Below are 19,893 nucleotides of genomic sequence, written 5' to 3' on the forward strand. Positions count from 1 at the left end.
CCTTGACGTAGCCCTCAGCACCTTGGCTGGAAGTCCCAATTGAGAACGACCCATGCTTGAGTTGCTCCCCAGGCAGGGCCCTCTCTGAGAACAGCCTACAGAGCACACTTGCAACCCTTGATCCCAGCCTGGCTGACTATGCTGGCTCAGTAAGGGACTGATGACAATCTCCCACACAGGTTCATCCCTTCCCAGGCTCCATTCTATGCCCACACGCTAGATTTTTGTGTGTTACGTTTATACATATGTATGGAAGGCTGATCACATCCACCCCATTTCTCTCTCTTACTCCCTCACTGGTCCCTTCCTTTTCCTAAACACTTCCTGTACTTTTCACATCTTATTTTGTAAAAATTAGAATCTGCCTATGAGAGAAAGGGATGGTCTTTGAGTCTGGCTTGTTTGGTTTAACCTGGCAATCTCTACTCCATACATTTCTCTATGAATGACAGATTTTCCTTCTCCTTGGTGTCTGAATAAATCTCCAGTGTGCATGTACACTGTATTTTCTTTATTCATTCACATGTTGGACACCTGGCCATTGTGAATATTGCCAGGATAATGATGGTACCCAAGTGTATGCTGAATACCCAGATTGAACAGGGCCATCCCCAGCGGTTTTGTTTGTAGAGAGCCTGCACAATGGCTTCTGTAGTGACTGCACCATTTTGCTTTCTTCTGCAACTTATTTCAAGGCCTTCATTCCTGCAGTCTGTTCCCCACTCCCCTTCAGGAGTGGCACATACTGGGTGCCACTTGGTCTCATAAAGAGTCCGAGGCAAAGATCCTGACAGTCATCTAGGTCATACAGGGAGTCCCCTCAGTATCTCAGTACAAAAGAGTCAGAGGTGGGAGGGAGGCCAGGGAAGCCCGCCCACCACCACAGGCAGAAAGGGCAGAGGATGGGCTTTTGATAGACTTCCCTTTGGGAATCCTAGGCTAGCTCTGGCTACACAGTCCCCACACCTGTCCCCACACTCTCCAGCCATCTGTCTACAAGTCAGAACAGTCCCCAGAGCAGAGAATAGACTGCTACCTGTAGAAGTCTCTGTGGTTCTGGGGGTCTACTTCCTTTTGGACTCCAACATGCTTCTCCAGGACACACAGACCCCTTCCTCTTCAGGGCCTCCATACTAGTCGCTGCCAGTTCCTGGGGTGTTGTTTCTCCATTGGCACAGCTCACTCTCTGCACCTGGTACCAACCTCAGCCTACCTCTAGCCTCCCTTCTCAACTGAGAGCTGAGCCAGGACCCTGTCCATCTTAGTCACAGCTGTGCCTCTGGCATCTGGCAGGGAATACACATCCCAGTAGCTTAGCATAAGTGAACTCCTTTCCAAGGTTGTTGACCATCCAGGGCCCTTGTGGTCTCCAACATCTTGGAGTTTAGGGGAGTAACATCCTAGTCTTAGGTCTGTGGGAGAGGGAGTCAAGCTGAGCTCTGGGGTGAGGGATGAGCCAGTTCCCATCTCTCCTTCCCACAGTGCCACATGGCTCCGACCACACAGGCTCCCGACACCCTGCTTATTTTGTCCAATGGCTGAGAACCACCTCTATACCCAGTCAGCCTCAGATAGTGCCATCGGTCCAAGGGAACTACTGCCTTTTATACCCTGAGGGTTTCCTGGACAGGAAGGTTCCAGGGGAGTGAGGGTTGTTGGTCAGCACCCCTGGGTGGGAAGGATGGGGCTGCCTGGCCTGGGCTTCTGAGAAGATGCCAGTTCTAGCTTCAGGAAGCTGCTCCTTCCTCACCTGAGAACCTGCCTGGCCCTGTGCCCTCTGCCCAAACAGGAAAAGCAGCCTGAACTAGTTTGTGTGGCTGACAGAGGCCATGGAGGGAAAGGGCTTCCCAATGTCCCCTAGCCTGTCACTGCCATGCAGAAAGGGTCACAGGCAGCTCTTGGGTACTCCATACTGAGATCCCTCCAGCAGTCTCTGAAGGGTAGCCACGAGTCTGTCAACCGCAAGCTTTGGGATCTGGAGAATCCTGATAATGGGGTTCACTATACCAGAAATTGGAGGGGAGTTTTCCTAGCACCAAAGTCCCACACGTAGCTAAAAGTGACCCCACTCTATGTACAGGGACTCCAGGCAAGGACTGCCAGGTACTGGGCAAAGACTCATTCTCAAGACAGGGCTTTTGTATAAGCAGGGCTCTGAGTCCTGGGATTACAGGCAGGAACTGTCATGCACACAGCTTTATAGAAGGTTTCTGAAGGGCCTTGAAGCTCTACAGTCAACATGAAAGGCTGGTGGCTTGCTCCCCAGACACCATCTGCAGCAGCAGTGCAGGAGACGACACAGGGGAGCTTTTCATCCCAGAAGGATCAGGCTGAGACACTGTTTCCTTCCTTATCTCACCCATTTAGATAGCCCACAGCCATAAGCAGGGTGCAGTGGTACATGTCTGGAATCCCAGCACCAGGGAGGCTGAGGAACAGAGGATCTCAAGTTTGTCTTCGCCCTATGTAGCAAGTTCTTGTCTCAAAAGGAAGGAAGGAAAGTAGGAAGGCTGGCTAGCTATCAGAACAAGAGTATGGAGCTCTGTTCTTGGGGAGCCAGGGACCTGGTGGCGTGAATGTCTCACTGGGTGGGAGGCATTTTCAGGAATGCCCAGTGTAGCAGTATCAGTGATGGTTATCCCTAGAGCCATGGTCTCTACCCTGGACTGAGCAGTGTCTGAAGCTAGGGTACTCTTAGCAATCAAGAGTTGATACTTTATTCTTGTTTATTGGTAAATCAGTTTGGATAGGGTTTTTCTCCCTGACCCTAGAGTCCTAAGAGAAAGCACTGATTCTATTAACCACAGACAGAGATGGGGACAAGCCAAATGGGCACCAGACACCTTGGTAGTGACAGGGCAGAGGGCTTGATGGGCTGGCTTGAGCTCAGAGAGCTCAGGCTGTAGGTCACCTGGGCCTGAAGGGCACACACCGTACATCTGGCGTCCAGTTTGGCAGGACCTGGTTGCCAGGTGGTGATATCTGCATGGTGGATGTGCAAGTCTCATGCTCTCCCATGGGCTGTACCTGTTCATGGTTGAAGGTGGAATGGGGTCTGAAGCCCAAGCTTCCCTTTGCCCTCTTTAACCCTTAATGCGTGGGGCACCTGGCCTGGTCAAGTTCCAAGAGCTGCAGCTATAGCTTGATCACCAAGGACTGCATATGAAATGGAAAGGAAATTATCTGAAAAAGACTTAGAAGAGGGCCCGGGAGGCTACTGTCTAGTAGAAAGGCACTAGTAATGGCTCTGGAACAGCCACCTGTCACATGCCCACTGCCATGGGCAAGGGTCTCCGGCAAAGAACTGACTTGATGCAAACACTCTGCAGGTAAGGGTCAACTATGGAAAGCTGACCAGGAGACACCAGAAGCATAGAACTCCACCTGGGTGGGCCAGTCACCATCTCCATTGCCCTCTCTGTCCTCATCGGAGTCATCGTCATCGCCACTGGATGCACCACAGACAGTGCCGCCTAGGTGGGACAGCTGCTGTGGAGAGCCTCCGATCCCCTCCCTGGCCTCCTCCCTCCGCTTCTGGGCGGCCAGCTCTCGGTAGCACAGGCTGCAGACGCGAAGGGGCTTGGGAGAGAGACGTGGCAACAGGAAACGCTCCCTGGAACACTCAGCACAGACCACAAACCCGCATTTGCGGCAGTGGTGACGACGGGTGAGTGCGGAGAAGCGCGTCTGCGTGCAGCGCATGCAGATGTCCGTGGCCTTGTCCGGGATCCAGGGCGCTGCGTGCTCCGTGGTGGGCTGGCGACCTGTGGCCAGTAGCTGCCTCCGCACACACTCTTCGATGTGGCTTATCCATTCCTGGCGCTCAGTGGTGGAGGCTGCCGACACCACAAAGGACTTCTTGGCTGTCTTGATCATCCATCGGTTCTTGGCTTGCAGGGTCTCGGGCAGTGGCTCCAATGTTACCTCTTCCAGGGGAATAATATGCTGGCTGCGGTACTTGCGCTTGCTAAGCACAATACTGCCGTACACCAAGATGTCGTTGAAAAGAAAGAAGATGCGTGGCTTGGCCTTCTTGCGGCACTCCTTGGTCAGTACCCCCTCGCCTAGGAGCACACGGCCCGGCAGGGCCAGCGGTTGCCCCGATGCCCCAAAACAGCTCTCCACTGCTGCAATCCGCTGGCTGTTGATCTCCGTGTTTGCCAAGTGGTCCACCATCTTCTCAATAGCTAAGCTATAGGAGGCAGACAGGAAGGTCGTCAGCTTTGCCTATGAAGTCAGAGCCATAGTGCTCACTGCCCCGCTACACCAGCTCCCTCACCCAGCAAACTAGACTCACCCACCAAACTATTATCCCACTGTGCTTCAGCCAGTTCACTTAGCCTCCCAGGTACAGAAACCGAGCGTTTCAGAGGTTGACCTGACACGGGAGTGAAAAGAATTGTTGGGGGTGGTGGAGGATAGATGGGTAAAGGGGACTCTCTAGCAGGAGGCACATGGAAGGCAGACAGCAGTGGGAAGGCAGCCATAAGAAGTTAACTCCAAGATGTAAGATGCCCAGGAGCCCTAGGAACCTTGGCAACAGAGCTCACCTCAGGCACGCACCAGGAGCAAGGAAGCTGGAATAGTGGGTCCCCAGCTCCCATCGGCTAGCAGTTCTGGGACGGCCTATAGTCCGAAGACTGAGGGTGCACATACTGAACGGTGCGTGTTGGACAATATGACCATCTGGGATCCAAACAGATCACAGCCTCTGCAATCCCTTGCTTGCCCAAGGTATCCAACTATCTAGCTGTTCTGGGTGGCAAAGCTCACCATTGCCATCTAAGTGTGATGTTATCTCATGATCCCTCACACAAACCCCTAGCAGGTTAGAAAACCTTCTGCCCACGGCACCCATCTCACAGGAGGAAAACAGACTCTAGGAGTTCATCGGAGGGAATATAGCTCATACCTTACCTCTGTGTAAGGTAAGGCCCACTTGGGCTCTCTCTCTGCTGACATACTAGGCAGTAAACCCTAGCACAGCACAGCACAGCACAGCACAGCACAGCACAGCTCAGCACAGCACAGCACAGCACAGCACAGCATAGCACAGCACTGCACAGCACATCTCAGCACAGCACAGCACAGCACTGCACAGCACAGGACAGCACTGCACAGCACAGCTCAGCACAGCTCAGCTCAGCACTGCACAGCACAGCACAGCACAGCACAGCACAGCACAGCACAGCTCAGCACAGCACAGCACAGCACAGCACTGCACAGCACAGGACAGCACAGCACAGCTCAGCTCAGCACAGCACAGCTCAGCACAGCACAGCACAGCACAGCACAGCACAGCACTGCACAGCACAGCACAGCACAGCACAGCACAGCACAGCACAGCTCAGCACAGCACAGCACAGCACAGCACAGCACAGCACAGCTCAGCACAGCACAGCATAGCACAGCACAGCTCAGCACAGCACAGCACAGCACTGCACAGCACAGCACAGCACAGCACAGCACAGCTCAGCACAGCACAGCACAGCACAGCACAGCACAGCACTGCATAGCACAGCACTGCACAGCACAGCACAGCACAGCACAGCACAGCACAGCTCAGCTCAGCACAGCACAGCTCAGCACAGCACAGCACAGCACAGCACAGCACAGCACAGCACAGCACTGCACAGCACAGCTCAGCTCAGCACTGCACAGCTCAGCACAGCACAGCACAGCTCAGCACAGCACAGCACAGCACAGCACAGCACATGCTAGCTACCCTGTGCTGTCCAACCCCACCTTTCAAACCAAGCATATTCAGACCTGAAGAGCACACAGATGTGACCTCTTCCTGGTCCAAGCCTTTAGACTTAGCTCTAAGCTCTAGGTATGAACAGCCCCTCACCCACCCAGTAATCAGATAACCTCTTACATTCAACGCCGAACTCCATTTTCCCCGGACCCTCTCTCATCCACCCAGTGGCTCAAACTCTAAATCTAGTCTCCATCCTTGAACCTTCTCTTTCTTACACACAATTTCTCCCCATGGGACTCTATCTGTACAGTAGGATGGTGCCATCTTGCCTCACCTGGAAAAGGCCATCCATGCTGGCCCTGGTCTGTGACCAGCTTAGTTCCCAGTTCTCTTCCAGAAAGATTCTCCATTAACCTCATCTCAGGTAGCTCTTTCCAGTGATGGCAAACTAGCCAGAGGTCAAATTTGGCTCAGAGCCCATATTTTATAAATAAAGTTTTATTGTAATGTGGCCCTGCACATTCGTGTATATGGTATGGCTGAGCTAAGTAATGAGAGAAATCAAATGGCCATAAAACCTGAAATACTGACAATCAGTGACCCCTTCTGTAAGATGCCACACTGCTTTTTTTGTTGTTGTTGTTTCCCTTTGTGATGTGTATCAAGACCTAGTCACTGTGCTGCAGAGATTGCCCATTTGGATAAGAGCTTGCATATGGACCTGAGTAGATCTCGAGACTCCAAGTAAAAAGACAGGTGTGGCGGTGTATCTGTATTTTACTGCTGGGGAGGTAAAGATAGGATCCTTGAGGCTTGCTGGCTAGTTAAGATGGCTGAATTTGTGAATGTCAGATAAAAAAGTGTGTGTGGGGGGTAGGAGGCCTATACTGCTTTCTCAGAGGATCTAAGCTCAGTTCCCAGCTCCCAGCCTCCTGATCCAGCTCCTGGGAATCCGATACCTCTTCTGGATGCTGTGGGCACTCACACACATACTTGCTTATGTCACCTGTGCTGGCCACTCTTAGGTCTCCTTGACTTATCTAAAAGGAGGGAACCTCAATTATAAAAATTCCTCTGTAAGATCCTGTTGTCAAACATTTTCTTAATTAGTGGTTGACAGGGGAGGGCCCAGCCCATTGTGGGTGATGCTGTACCTGGGCTGGTGATCTTGGGGTCTATAAAAGAACAGGCCAAGCAGGCTAGGGGGAGCAAGCCAGTAAGCAGCAGCCTTCTATGGCCTCTGCATCAGCTCCTGCCTCCAGGTTCCTGCCCTATTTGAGTTCCCATACTGACTTTCTCTAATAATGAATAGCAGTGTGGAAGTAGGAGCAGAAGAAATCCTTGCCAAGTTGCTTTTTGGTCATGGTATCTCACTGTAGCAACAGAAACTAACTAAGACACCACCCATACATATAAACCCATAATTAAAAGTAAAATAAAAATTAAAAAAACCAAGTTGGAGGACAAAGGAGGAAGACACCAGACATCAACACACGCACACACACACACACACACACACACACACACACACACACACACACACACACACACACACACACACACATCAGCAGCAGCACCAAGAACAACAACAGAAAACCTGGTATTTTCCTGTTCAGTCACTGCACATGTCCCCTCTATTGCCTCCATTCAGTCTTTAGCTCCAGCAAAATAGAAGCCTTTTCTTGCCAATTTCTTGCCAATGACTAGATCAGCAATTCTTAAAACTGTGCCGTGGACACAGTAGGTGCCATGTGCACAAACCACTCACCTCTTACTTGTTGAAAGGAAGCAGGAGTTGACCTCTTACCACATGCAAACACTTGCTTGCACACACACATACACCACACTACACATGCATTTCTAGGTCACCATACCGTGGTTCTGTATGTGAGGCTGCCTGTGGGAATCTGGAGGTGGAGGATGGGAAGGGAGGAGACACTGAACCTCTTCAGTCCTGTTTCGCTCCCCCCCTTCAGGCCTCAGGGCTGCCCACACCACCTGATGTAACTATTTTTAGTTCGCTAATCTTGGCTTCAAACTTTGTTCTGCCACCTGATCATCAGTTCTTGGCTGAGGGACAATACAACAAACCCAAATTGCCAGCATGCTACCTCCAAGGCCACCAGCACTGTGCTGGAGGCCAGTGTGGATAATATCTCACTGTGAGGAGGCCAGAGAGGCCCAGGGGCAGGAAGTCCAAAGGCGCAGTGGCGTCAGGATAGCAGGGTCAACTGAAACTCTTAGGAGCAGAGGGAAAGGACGAGGAGCAATGGCTCTGCTCGCTTGCTGTTCTTCCTGAGGACCAGCATCTGGATCCCAGTCCCCGCATCATCGGGTGGCTCACAACTGCCTGTTAACTCCAGCTCCAGGGGACTGACACATTCATCTGGCCTCCAAGACATTCACATACATGTGGCCTTCAGTCATACAGACCCATGAATAAAAATAAAAATGAATTAAAAAAAAAAACCAACAACAAACCCCCAAAAGCCCAGGCCCCGGCCACAGTGAGCAGCTCTAGGATGGCACCTACAACTGAATGTCACTCAAGCAGAAGCCACACAAAGTTCCAAACCATTAAAGAAGCCCATCGAAACTGGAGGAGATCTCATACCCATTGGAAAGTTCCTAGCAAAGACATTCCAGTTGGTGCCAGAGTGGAAAAGTGGGAAGAGTGTGCACTGCTGCTGGGGATGTAAACTGCCATAGCCACAGGCTTGGGGGACGGCTCAGTGGCTCTCCATACGCTTGCACAGACCCAGGTTTTCAACACCCACATCAGATGGCTCACAGCCACCAGTAACTCCAGTTCCAAGGGAATCTGCATACGTGTAGTGCACAGACATAGAAACGCTCAAAAAATTAACAAATACATCTTGAGGAAAAAAACCGACATAGATACGATGGGAAACAACCTGAAGACTCCTCAAAACATTACAAATACACTTACCATATACCTACCTTTCCCACTGTGCGTCTATCTCCAAAGGCATTGGAAGGAATATCTATACTCTTTTTTTTTTTTAAAGATTTATTTATTGATTACATGTAAGTACACTCTAGCTGTCTTCAGACACTCCAGAAGAGGGAGTCAGATCTTGTTACGGATGGTTGTGAGCCACCATGTGGTTGCTGGGATTTGAACTCCGGACCTTTGGAAGAGCAGTCGGGTGCTCTTACCCTCTTACCCACTGAGCCATCTCACCAGCCCGAATATCTATACTCTTGTGTGGGTTTACTAGAGCCAAGAGGCAGAAGCAAACCAAATGTCCAGCACCGAGGAACACATAGTCAACGAGAAGGACTGGTGATCTACAACCAGAAACTAAAAATCCAGACCCATTATGAGCCACTGCCAGGTTTCCTAAATGCAACCTTAGTGAAATACAACCACACTCAGGCTAACACAACCTAAAATGTATTTACTCTCTGGCCCCTTACAGGTAAAATACACAAGACACCTGCATATGGATGTGGCTCACAACAACATGGGTTCTTTCCTGATGCAACCCCTCAAATCCTCTTGCTCACTGTAGTACAGCCCTTAAGAGAGGTCCGGGGCCCTGAACTCAAGAAGGAGCGAGGTACGGGGGTAAGAGGTAAGGTTACAGGGGCAGGCAGGGCCTGTCTTGCAGGTCCACAGGCCAGTGTGAGCATTCCAGAGTTATTACAAGGGTACTAAGGGAGTGGCACCACCCAACGGAGTCACCGAGACCTTCTAGAATCTTCCTCCAGGAGAACAGATCAAGGAAAATGAACCCTTAGGTGCTACTTTCTTAGCACCCACTGTTTGCTAGGCACAATGCTAATTAAGCACAAAGCATGGCTGTAACTCCGTGCCCATGAGCCACTTCACAGTCACCACCCAAGAACTTCAGGAGTGGGCCCAGCTTCCAGATAAGCTCTGAGCCAAGGTAGAAAAACTTTGGCCCAGAGGGCATTCCTATAATCTAGCATCTGGGAAGATTAGATAGGAAGGTAGAGAGTTCTAGGTCAATCTGGACTATACAAGGAGACCTTATCTCAAAAAAAAGCAAAATCTTTTGGGCAACCTGGCTCAGAGGGTAAGGGTGTTTGTGGCCATGTCCTATCTCGGGAACTCACATGATGAAAAAGAGACAATAACTTCTGAAACTTTTGGCCCTAGTAAACAAAACAACACGCCCCCACTCCTCCCCACCCCCCCCAAAAAAAAAAAAAAAAAAACATGCCCAGGGTCAGAAGTTCTTAAAATCCAGAGTGTGTAGTCTTTCCTACTGCCTGACTTTGCTGTCTTTCATCGCATAACACACAGGGTAGACAGTCCCATCCCGCAGGCTACAATGCCAAACCCCTCCTTCCTTGGCGGGACAGGGTTGGCCAGGTCCCAGTGTTCAGACAACTAATTGGCCTAGCCACTCTAGGCAGCTCTGAGGGCTGACGTGGGCAGGACGCACAGCTAATGAAGCACTTCGGTTTACAAAAACCGCAGGGGTCTTGATCTCGGCACTGATCGCCCCTCCTCCGCGGCCTCTGACCGGATGGAATCTGATATCGGTTTTGTTCAGATTCCAAGGCCTGCGCCCTCTCGGGGGAGCGCACACATTCCACCGAGACTCGGAACTGCCGGTTTCCCTCCTGCTGAGGCCTGGGGACACCTGTCTATTGTACTTCAGTTACTCCCTAGGAGAATCCAGGCCCGGTCCCACACCAGTAACTTCCTATATGAAGAGCCGCGAACTCAAACTCTTCAGGGTCCCAAATCCGAGGCTATTGAGAACCGTCCCTCCCAACCCAAGACGCCTCTGGCCAAGACGAGGTTCCCGGAACATCACGGGATAAGGAGAGGGTAGCGACTCTGCGGAGAACCCTTCTCCAACTCGCGCATAGTCCTGGGACTCAGTGGCCCTAGAGTCCCAGCTGTCAACCCCTTCCCAAGGAGCCTTCCCAAGTCAGCAAACAGCGAGCAGCCTCTGCTCCAGTGGAGCCCCAGATGCGGGTTCCTGAGGCCACCTCTACCCACAGCTGCAGACCTGGCAGGGTGGAGGGTGGAGGGTGAAAGGGGAGCGCTCTCCCCCTCCGTAGCCTGCTTACCTCCCGTAGGAACCTCCGCGTCCGCACAGCCAGTCCCGAACTGGCGTCCGCCAATCCCTGCGCCGCCCACGCCTCTGGGTTCCAATTCTCTGGTCACGCCCCTTCGAGCGACTCTGGACCAATCGGAGCCCTGGTACGCAGGCGGGGGCGGAGCCGGCCCGAGTTCACCAGAAATGTGCGCGGGCGTAGTTAAACCGCTGGACGGTAAACGGGTCAGCAGCGGTTGTGCGTGGGGACGTGGGGCTGATTCCCGGTTGGAGTCCGGTTCCCAGCTTTCTTGGTCGCCACACTCAAGACTGAGTCGGCGCTGGTCAGAGGGACAGCCTGTGAGGGAAGCAGGCATGACGGAGTGGTGGGCCCTCAGATGCCCCTGTTACTATGATGTTACTCTTTTCAGCCACAGAGACACACGTTTTCTTAACGACCAACAGAACTTTAAATTTTTTTCCTAGAGGAAAATGTCAAAAGCACACGGGAGGAAATTAGTTTAGTGGACCCCAGGCATTCATCGTGTAGATCCAACACGAACAGGTACCCTGCCCTGGCTACTGGTGTCTCTTAGAACTCAATTCCAAGGCTGCTTTCCCATCTCACCTGCCCCCACGCAATCCTCATCCACTGTCTTCTGGTTCCTTAAAAACCACTCCCACCCTTCGCCCTCTCCCTCCTTTGTCATTTCAGGGTCGCCTCCTCAGAGAGGTCTCCTTGGCCACAAAGCAGCAGTTCTCAACTCCATCGATTTTTTATTGTCTTGTTGTTACCCCTGGCTGACCAGAAATTCTATATGTAGACTAGGCTATCCCTGAACTCATAGAAGCCTTGCCTCTGTCTCTAGACTGCTGGGCTAATATTAGTCTATAGTGTCAGTTTGTGTTGCTAAACTGGCTACATTGAAGAGGGACTAGCTCTGGTTAGCCTGGTGCCCGCTGGGCCAAGACCAAACTGGGTTTGGAAGGGGATGGTGTGGCCCTCTGGTGATGGTGTTAGGGGCAGACCCTTCCCGAAACTGTCCCTTAATCCCTACCATCCCCCACATCCTTAAACCCACCAGCACTTATTGAATATTTCTTTTAGAGTTGAAGTTTATTTAAACATTTACAAAATGCACTGCTGTGAATATTTCGGATGGGGAGAAGACACATAAAAATACTTTTAGCCCCACCCCCTTCCATCAGTAAACTCACAACCTCACGTACTAGAGAAGTACTCCACCAATGAGATATTATATCTCCAGCCCTGACTTAAGCTCATCTTTAATCAGAAGATTTGGGGGTCTGGGTGTCATATGCCTGTGATCTCAGCACGCAGGAGGCTGAGGCAGGAGAATGGAATTTGAGGGCAGCCTGAGTTACATAATGAGACCTTGTCTCAGTCAGTCAATCAAAGATTTGGAAATATTGGTCTATTTCTGCAGAGGTCTGGTCTTCTGCTTATATTGTAATGCTAAATTACAATATAATAACAAGGCCAGGTTGATTCCAGGGAGCCTTGCACATACTCTATAAGTTGCCCTATGTAACCTTGCCCCTCAGCTTGTCCCTGATTGGTGAATAAAGCTGCCCACAGCCAATAGTTGGGCAGAAGAGAGATAGGCGTGGTCTTGAGTTTCCCGGTTTGGGGGTCAAGGAGACCACGACCAGGAGAAAAAAGGAGGTGAAAAAAAAAGAAAACGCCATGGGGTAAGAACCTTAAAATAATCTCCATGTGGGGTGGCTAGTTGGAGTTAAGAGCAGCCCAGATGAAACATAGCAAATTATATAATGGAATTGTTATTATATTATATAGCTAGAGGATCGATATCTGCCCAGCTCTTGTGGTGATTAAAGCTTATTGGAAGTATAAATGTTGTATGTATCCTTTATTTGGGAATTAATGGTCAAAGCTGGGGTAGAAACCCTGGATTGGGATTAAAAATATTCAACAACGTATTTGTCCACAGCAAACAGCCCTCTTTAGATGGGGCTCATATTCTACCATCTACTATAGACCCCAACATCTCTAGAACCCACAGATGCATCCCACTTGGATTTTTGGTTGGAGGTGTAGCCACACTCTTCACTGTCCAGAGGGAAGGCAAGGTCTGAAGTCCCCTAGGCTAGGATGTAACTATTACTGGAGTGTTAGGACAAAGCCTGGCTCTGAGTTTCCACTGCCTGAGCTGAGCCACCCATCCTTAGCGAGGAGGAACTTCTCAGGGAGAAATGGAGGTGACCAGGATGAGAATGGTCCCTGAAAGGGCAGAGCGGTTTTATTTGTTCTGATATTTTGGCATCCAACACAGTACCTGGCAGAGAGGGGCTGCCTGGAGGAGGGAGTCTAAAAGACCAGATGTTGGAGTCAGGAAACTCCTCCAGGTTTGTTCCGAGTCACTCCTCCGGTGACTCGGGGGCCCGTTAGATCTCAGTACCCGCTGTCTCCTAGCCCCAGCATCTCCCGCAGCTGCCTGGAAGGGTGGGGAATCCCCTGGAGCCGCTTAAGCGGACCATCCAGCTACCCACCCCTTCCCAGCGGGGGCTGGCTGTGGGTTGGGAGGCCTGAGCGGAGGGCTCCCTCCCTTCTCCAAGGAAGAGAACAAACTTGTGACTCAGGAAAAGGCAGAAGTTGAGTCAGCCAAGCCACAGCTATGGAAAAAAAAATGAAGTTTCCTGGAGACCTTTTCTGCTTCCCTGGCTAAAAAAGTCCTTTCTGGGAAAAGCTGGTTTCCAGACCACAGGGACCAGGGAGTCGGGGAAACCCCAAGATCAGGAGGCCCAAGCTAGTTTTTATTTTGTTTTGTTTTTTTTTGTTTTTGGCAAATTCCTGTGTGAAAAAAAAAACCACCAGGAATTATCATTATCATTGTCGTTGTTTATCAAGTTTTGTCGATACCAAACATTATGCGCCTAACACTACATTATCTTGTCTCACCCTACTCTAAGCCAGCGATTTCCTGTGTTGAGCTCAAGAAGCAGAGGGCTGGGGATGTAGTGTCCGCCCCGCGCCCCGCCCCATCCCCATAGAAGAGGTTGAGATTCTGGGTTCCATCCAGGAAAAAAAATGTAAAAGAGCTACTAACACTTTGGGGGTAAAAACAACAAAATCTTAATCCTTGGAGAGCTGGAGAAGGGTCTTGGCCATTGGAGCACTTCTGTGCAAGGCCCTGGGTTCCATCCCAGAATAACAACCACACAAACATTTAATAATCGGTAAATCTAAGTCAGGGGCGCCAGCTTTGTGTATAAAGGGCCAGGCAGTAAGTATTTGGGGCTTAGCAAAGGGGTCTCTGGGACCACTACATAGTGAAAGCAGCCATGGGTATAATGGAGAGGAGTATGAGTATGGACACTTAGATTTGAATTTACTATAATTATTTTTTAGAGATTTTATTTATTTATTATATGTAAGCACACTGTAGCTGTCTTCAGACACTCCAGAAAAGGGCATCAGATCTTGTTATGGATGGTTGTGAGCCACCATGTGGTTGCTGGGATCTTCAGAAGAGCAGTCGGTGCTCTTAACCACTGAGCCATCTCTCCAGCCCTGAATTTTTTTTACTATAATTTTAATGTGTTAAGAAGCATTCTTTTGTATTTTTGTTCTGTGATGGTTTGTATATGCTTGGCCCAGGGAGTGGTACTAGTAGAAGGTGTGGTCTTGTTGGAGTAGGTGTGTCACTGTGGGAGTGGGCTTAAGACCTTCATCCTAGCTGCCTGGAAGCCAGTATTTTCCTAGCAGCCTCTAGATGAAGATGTTGAACTCTCAGCTCCTGCACCATGCCTGCCTGGTTGCTACCATACACTCACCTTGATGATAATGGACTGAACATCTGAACCTGTAAGCCAGCCCCAGTTAAATGTTGTCCTTATAAGAGTTGTCTTGATCATGTGTCTGTTCACAGCAGTAGAACCCTAACTAAGACATGTTCCAACCCTTTAAAAATGTGGAAGCTACTCTCAGCTCATGGATATTGTTGTTCACATCCACTGGGGGAAAATAGAGACTTTGTCTCAATTCAAATTTAGATTAAATAATTTATTTTTACTGCTAGGAGCAGAAGGATCACAGCCTTAGAGCCAAAACAGCAAGGCCATGCAGACGAGGGGTTAAAGTGAGATTTTGAGGCAGACATCAGAAAGGCACGCATTGCAGCTGTTCACGGGATCCACAGCTGGGCAGCAAAATTGTTTTGTTTCTCAGGTGTTTCTCACTTTCCTGTTACAAAGTAATAAAAAGATGATTTCACCTTTCCCACAGTGATAAGCAGGTTTGTCTTTTATTTTTTTGGTTTTTCGAGACAGGGTTTCTCTTTATAGCCCTGGCTGTCCTGGAACTCACTCTGTAGACCAGGCTGGCCTCGAACTCAGAAATCTGCCTGCCTCTGCCTCCCGAGTGCTGGGATTAAAGGCGTGCGCCACCACGCCCGGCTGATAAGCAGGTTTTACAGAGGTCAAGGCAGCTACTAATATGTCTCACCCGCAGACCACTAGGGTCTCCCAGGCACTGCAGAGCAAAAGGGATTCCTGGCTACATATTGAGTTTCTTTAGGCAATGTGGGGATCTGTGTAACTTACCCAGGTCTGAGCATTGATGGTCTAATGACTGGGGTTGAAAAGTTCATTTCTGGGCAGGCAAAATCACAGGACTGTCAGGTTAGGGCTTTCTGTCATGTCCCATTGTTATATAAAACAGGCCTGGTTACTTGGGTTTTTAAGACTCTGGGTGAGTATAAAAAGTTCAGAGCAAAATGTTGGGAAAGCAGGGTTTTTTGTTTTTTGTTTTTGTTTTAAGTGGGTATGGTGACTCATACCTATAATCTCACTACTTGGAAGACTGAGGCAGGAGGATGGAACATTCTAGGTCAACCTAGGCAACTTAGTAAAACTGAGAAATAAAACAAGCCCAAGGGCTAGGGCATGTCTCAGTGCACTCACCTGGCACGCACAGAGAATAAGGACTGGGGTTTTGTCCCTAGCACGTGGGTAAGGTGAAGGGAGTTATGAGAATGGAGGGCATTTTTGGAAAGATTGCAGTTGAGAGGATGGGTTTTTCGACCGGAGAGATGACTCTGTGGTTAAGCGTGAGTGCTGCTCTTGCTAAGGAGTTTCGTTCCCAGCATCCTCTTCCAGCTTAGTTGCTGTTACTCCAGATCCAGGGGATCTAACACCCTCATCTGGCTTTCCTAGGCACTCATGCTCGCCCACTCATGCTCGCCCACAAAAAGACTGAGTTTCAAGAGAAGACCTCAAGAAAAGCAGTGCAAACCCAGGCTGTGCTGACAGACCACGTCTGCACCCACCCAACTGTGAGGCTGCATGCTGTCCCTTCCCTTGCCTTTGTGAGACAGAAGTATTTATCTTTTATTTGTGTGTTCTGTGTGTATCTGGCTACTGTGCACATCCTTCCAGGATTTCCCCTTAAGGCCTCAATGAAGCCAGGGAAGGAGAAAGAGAAATGAAAACAAAGAACGCTTTACACAACATGCTCCAGAAGAATGAAGGCAATGTCACAGGGAAATATGATCCCCAGAGCGTCAGGCACAGAGCCCCAGACACACCTAATTGCTTAGAATAAAACCAACAGGTCTTGGATAGCATGCTCCACAAAGTTCCACCTGGGCCACTCGTTCATTTAACAGTCATGAAGTAGCCCTTTGTATCCCTGCCTTGCTTCTTAGGATGATGAAGGAGGCTGCCTCTGGCCTTGGGGAGTATGGTGGTTTGAATAAACATAGACCCCATAGTCTCATATTTGAATGCGTCTTCTGTATTTACTGGAACTGCTTAGGAAGGATTAAGGTGTCGGGGGATATGTGATTGGAGGTAGGCTCTGAGGCTTAAAAAGCCTACACTATTGTCTGTCTGTCTGTCTTGTGGTTGTTATTTCAACAGGAAAGCTCCCCACTACTGCTCCCGTGTCATGCTGCCACCATGCTGCTTTTCAAAATTGGGATGGGCTTTAACCCTCTGGAACTATGAGCTGACAAATTAAACACTTTCTTTTATAAGTTGCCTTGGTCATGGTGTCTCTTTAGAGCATTACAAAAGTCACTAAGGGAGTTCACGGTCAAAACACATTAACCTATGAGCACACATTCATCCATGAGCAGAAGGAACGGGAAGGCTGTGGTGGTGGTGGTGGTGGGGGTGGAGCAGGTACCCCATCATGTCCATCTATTTTGGAGACCTGTGCTGGTTACTTTGATCACTGCGACTAGATATATGACAGAAACACTTAACAGAGGAGGCACTTATGTCGGTGCTCGGTGTCAGGGTGTCCCAGTTTGTGCTGGCAGGAAAGCACGGCAGCAGGAGGGGCTGTCGGCCCCTGTGTGTGTGTGTGTGTGTGTGTGTGTGTGTGTGTGTAAGCTCACAGCTGAGGCTTGTTCATTTTCCAATCATGGAAAAAAGCAGAGAGCAGGACAGGAGGAACCCAGAGCTAGTGTCCCCAACAGAGTGACCATGTCCTCTGACTAGGTTCCATCTTCCCAAGTTGCACTTCCCTCTCTACCCAGCACATTCCCAAGTGTTCAATACATGTGCATAAGGGTTGTTTTGGACCCAAACCATGAGAAAAACCATTTTGGTCTTGGAGAGTTAGCCTTGGGTATTTAGCTGTGTTTATCTCACCTGCTGTGTTTAAGGCATGAACAGGAATTTTAGAGGCCATAGGGGCAAGAAAGCATGAGAGACAAACAAAACAAAACAAAACAAAACAAAACGAAACCAAAAAACCCCTAGCACACAGTCTAGAACAGTGCTTCTCAGCCTGTGGGTCATGACCCCCATACCCTTTTCAAAGGAGTCTCCTAAGACCATCAGAAAAACACAGATATTTATGTTATGATTCATAACAGTAGCAAAATTAAAATTATGAAGTAGCACAAGAATAATTTATGGTTTAGGGGTCACCACAACATGAGGAATTTTATTATATGGGTCACAGCATTAGGAAGGCTGGGAACCTCTGGTACAGAAGAAAGAGGGCTGAGGGAAGAATTTGGCAGGAGGGCTGAGACGATTCAATGGTTAAGAACACTTGCTGTCTTCCTTAGGATCAGTCTCAGCACCCATATCAGGCAGCTCACACCCACATGTAGCTCATGTAACTCAAGCTCCAGGAGACCCTGCTCCCATAAAACAAGCAACAGGGATGGATGATATCGTACTTTAAATTGCTTCCTCAGCTTCCCATAGCTCCTAGCCCATTACCCAGTTCTTCCTTGAGGGGTGGTTGGGGCGGACACCAGTTGTTATAAGCAACCTTTGAGAAGAGCAACTTGGCAACCTGAATCATGGAAAAAGCAAGTAGGCCCTCCTGCTGGCTGGTCCACTTCTAGGAATTTATCTCTGATATTCTTATTCTTGTGGAAACCGATATAAATGTCTGCTAATTTAGAGCAACACTGTTTACACTAGACAGCCTGAAGCAATCACCCATGGGGAGGGCAAACTGACTTTATGGCATGTGTGCACCCTGGGAACAGCCTACTGCAACAAAAGAATGACCAGTTACTGTGTCTGTCATGGGAAGNCTTACTTCTAACACATGGAGTGAAGAGATACACTGGTGGATAAATGTAAGTGTGTGTCTATACTACCGGGAGCTGGCAAGATGGCTCAGTGGGTAAAGGCACTTGTGGCTAAGTCTGAGGACCTGAGTTTGATCCCTGGAACTCACACAATGGAAGGAGAGGATCAAGTCTCACAAATCATCTTTGGACCTCTACATGCATGTTGTGGCATGGGCGCAACCCTGAAAAAGGAAATCAATAAATGCATGTTTTAAAAGTTACTGCTGGGGCTGGCGAGATCAGTGAGTAAGAGCACTGGCTGCTCTTCCGAAGGTCCTGAGTTCAAATCCCAGCAACCACATGGTGGCTCACAACCACCCGTAATGAGGTCTGATGCCCTCTTCTGGAGTGTCTGAAGACAGCTACAGTGTACTTACATATAATAATAAATAAATCTTTGGGCTGGAACAAGCAGGGACTGAGAAAGAGGGAGCGGGGCGGACCGACTAGAGCTAGTGGGGTTGACCAGAGTGAGCAGAGGTCCTAAAAATCCAATTCCCAACAACCACATGAAGGTTCACAACCGGCTGTACTCAGTGTACTCACATTAAATAAATAAATAAGTAAGTAAATAAATAAATAAATCTTTTTTTAAAAAGTTACTACTGTTTTGAGTGCTTGCCTTTGAAGAGACCAATGGGTGGCTTGACCCTGTGAGAAGAGTAGCTACATTTTATTGTGTGCCCTATGACATCCTTAGGTAGGCTGGTCCCTTGTCACTCTGAATGAGAATAGCTCATGTAACCTTGGGGAAAATGTGGACATGGCAGGCTGTGGCTTTTCAAAATCACTTTGTTGTTTTATGTGTATGGGTGTTTGGCCAGCATGTCTGTCTGTCTGTCTATGCATTATGTGTGTTCTTGGTGCCCTTTGAGGCCAGAAGAGGGTATTGGATCCCCCTGAAACTGCAATGTAGATGCTGTGAACCAAACCTAGATCCTCTGGAAGAGCAGTAGGTACTCTTAACTGCTGATGCATCTCAATTGTCAACACCATAAACAAAAGTACGTGGCTTTTAATGTGAGGTCACAAAAGTTCCCTTGACTCTTGGCCTGCTCTCTAGGCTCTGGGGGAAGATAGTTTCTAAGTCATGACAATCCCAAGGAATTTTATGGAGAGGTCCTTTTGGGAGAAAAAGGGCTTCCTGCCAATGGCTGGCATCCCTTGGCAACTATGTGAGCTGCTTACTGCTCAGTTAGATTTTGTTATAATATAACATAGTTATCTGGAAAAGAGGAACCTTGGCTGAAGAATTGCCTCTATCAGATTGGCCTATGACCATGTCTGTGATAAGCCGTCATGATTGATGTGGGAGAGCCCAGTTCACTATGGGCAGCACCGTTGCTAGGTAGGTGGTCCTGGGTTATATAAAAAAGCTAGCTGAGTTTGAGCCAGTGGGTAAGTAAAAAAACAAACAAACAAACAAACAAAAAACAGCATTTCCCCCGTGGGCTTATGTCCCTGCCCTGATTTCCCTCAGTGATGGACTGTGACCTGGGACTCTGAGCTGAAAAAAAAAAAAAAAAAAACAAACAAAACCCTTTCCTCACCTGAATTGTTTTTGATCATG

The 19,893-nt window shown here is 49.2% G+C and overlaps 1 protein-coding gene across 3 annotated transcripts; it reads right to left on the reverse strand.

Moving 5' to 3' along the window:
• Window positions 1-490: 490 nt before the first annotated feature.
• Plekhf1 (pleckstrin homology and FYVE domain containing 1) lies at window positions 491-10,834 on the reverse strand. Of its 3 annotated transcripts, none has more exons than XM_021167177.2 (2): window positions 10,775-10,834; window positions 491-4,192 (listed from the first exon to the last, which is right to left on the reverse strand). In XM_021167177.2, the coding sequence occupies exon 2, from the start codon at window positions 4,174-4,176 to the stop codon at window positions 3,337-3,339; it is 840 nt and encodes a 279-aa protein (XP_021022836.1). In that variant the 5' UTR covers window positions 4,177-4,192; window positions 10,775-10,834; the 3' UTR covers window positions 491-3,336. The 3 variants fall into 3 exon arrangements, with proteins under 3 accessions (XP_021022836.1, XP_029335746.1, XP_029335747.1); XM_029479886.1 differs by lacking the exon at window positions 10,775-10,834 and adding an exon at window positions 7,576-8,145; XM_029479887.1 differs by lacking the exon at window positions 10,775-10,834 and adding an exon at window positions 7,470-7,564.
• Window positions 10,835-19,893: the final 9,059 nt, after the last annotated feature.

The sequence above is a fragment of the Mus caroli genome, chromosome 7 (genome assembly GCF_900094665.2).
Source record: "Mus caroli chromosome 7, CAROLI_EIJ_v1.1, whole genome shotgun sequence".
Taxonomy (NCBI): Eukaryota; Metazoa; Chordata; class Mammalia; order Rodentia; family Muridae; genus Mus; species Mus caroli.

Excerpts from the sequence above, each read along its gene's own strand:
- Plekhf1 (XM_021167177.2), bottom strand. The coding sequence starts at position 4,176 with ATGGTGGACCACTTGGCAAACACGGAGATCAACAGCCAGCGGATTGCA.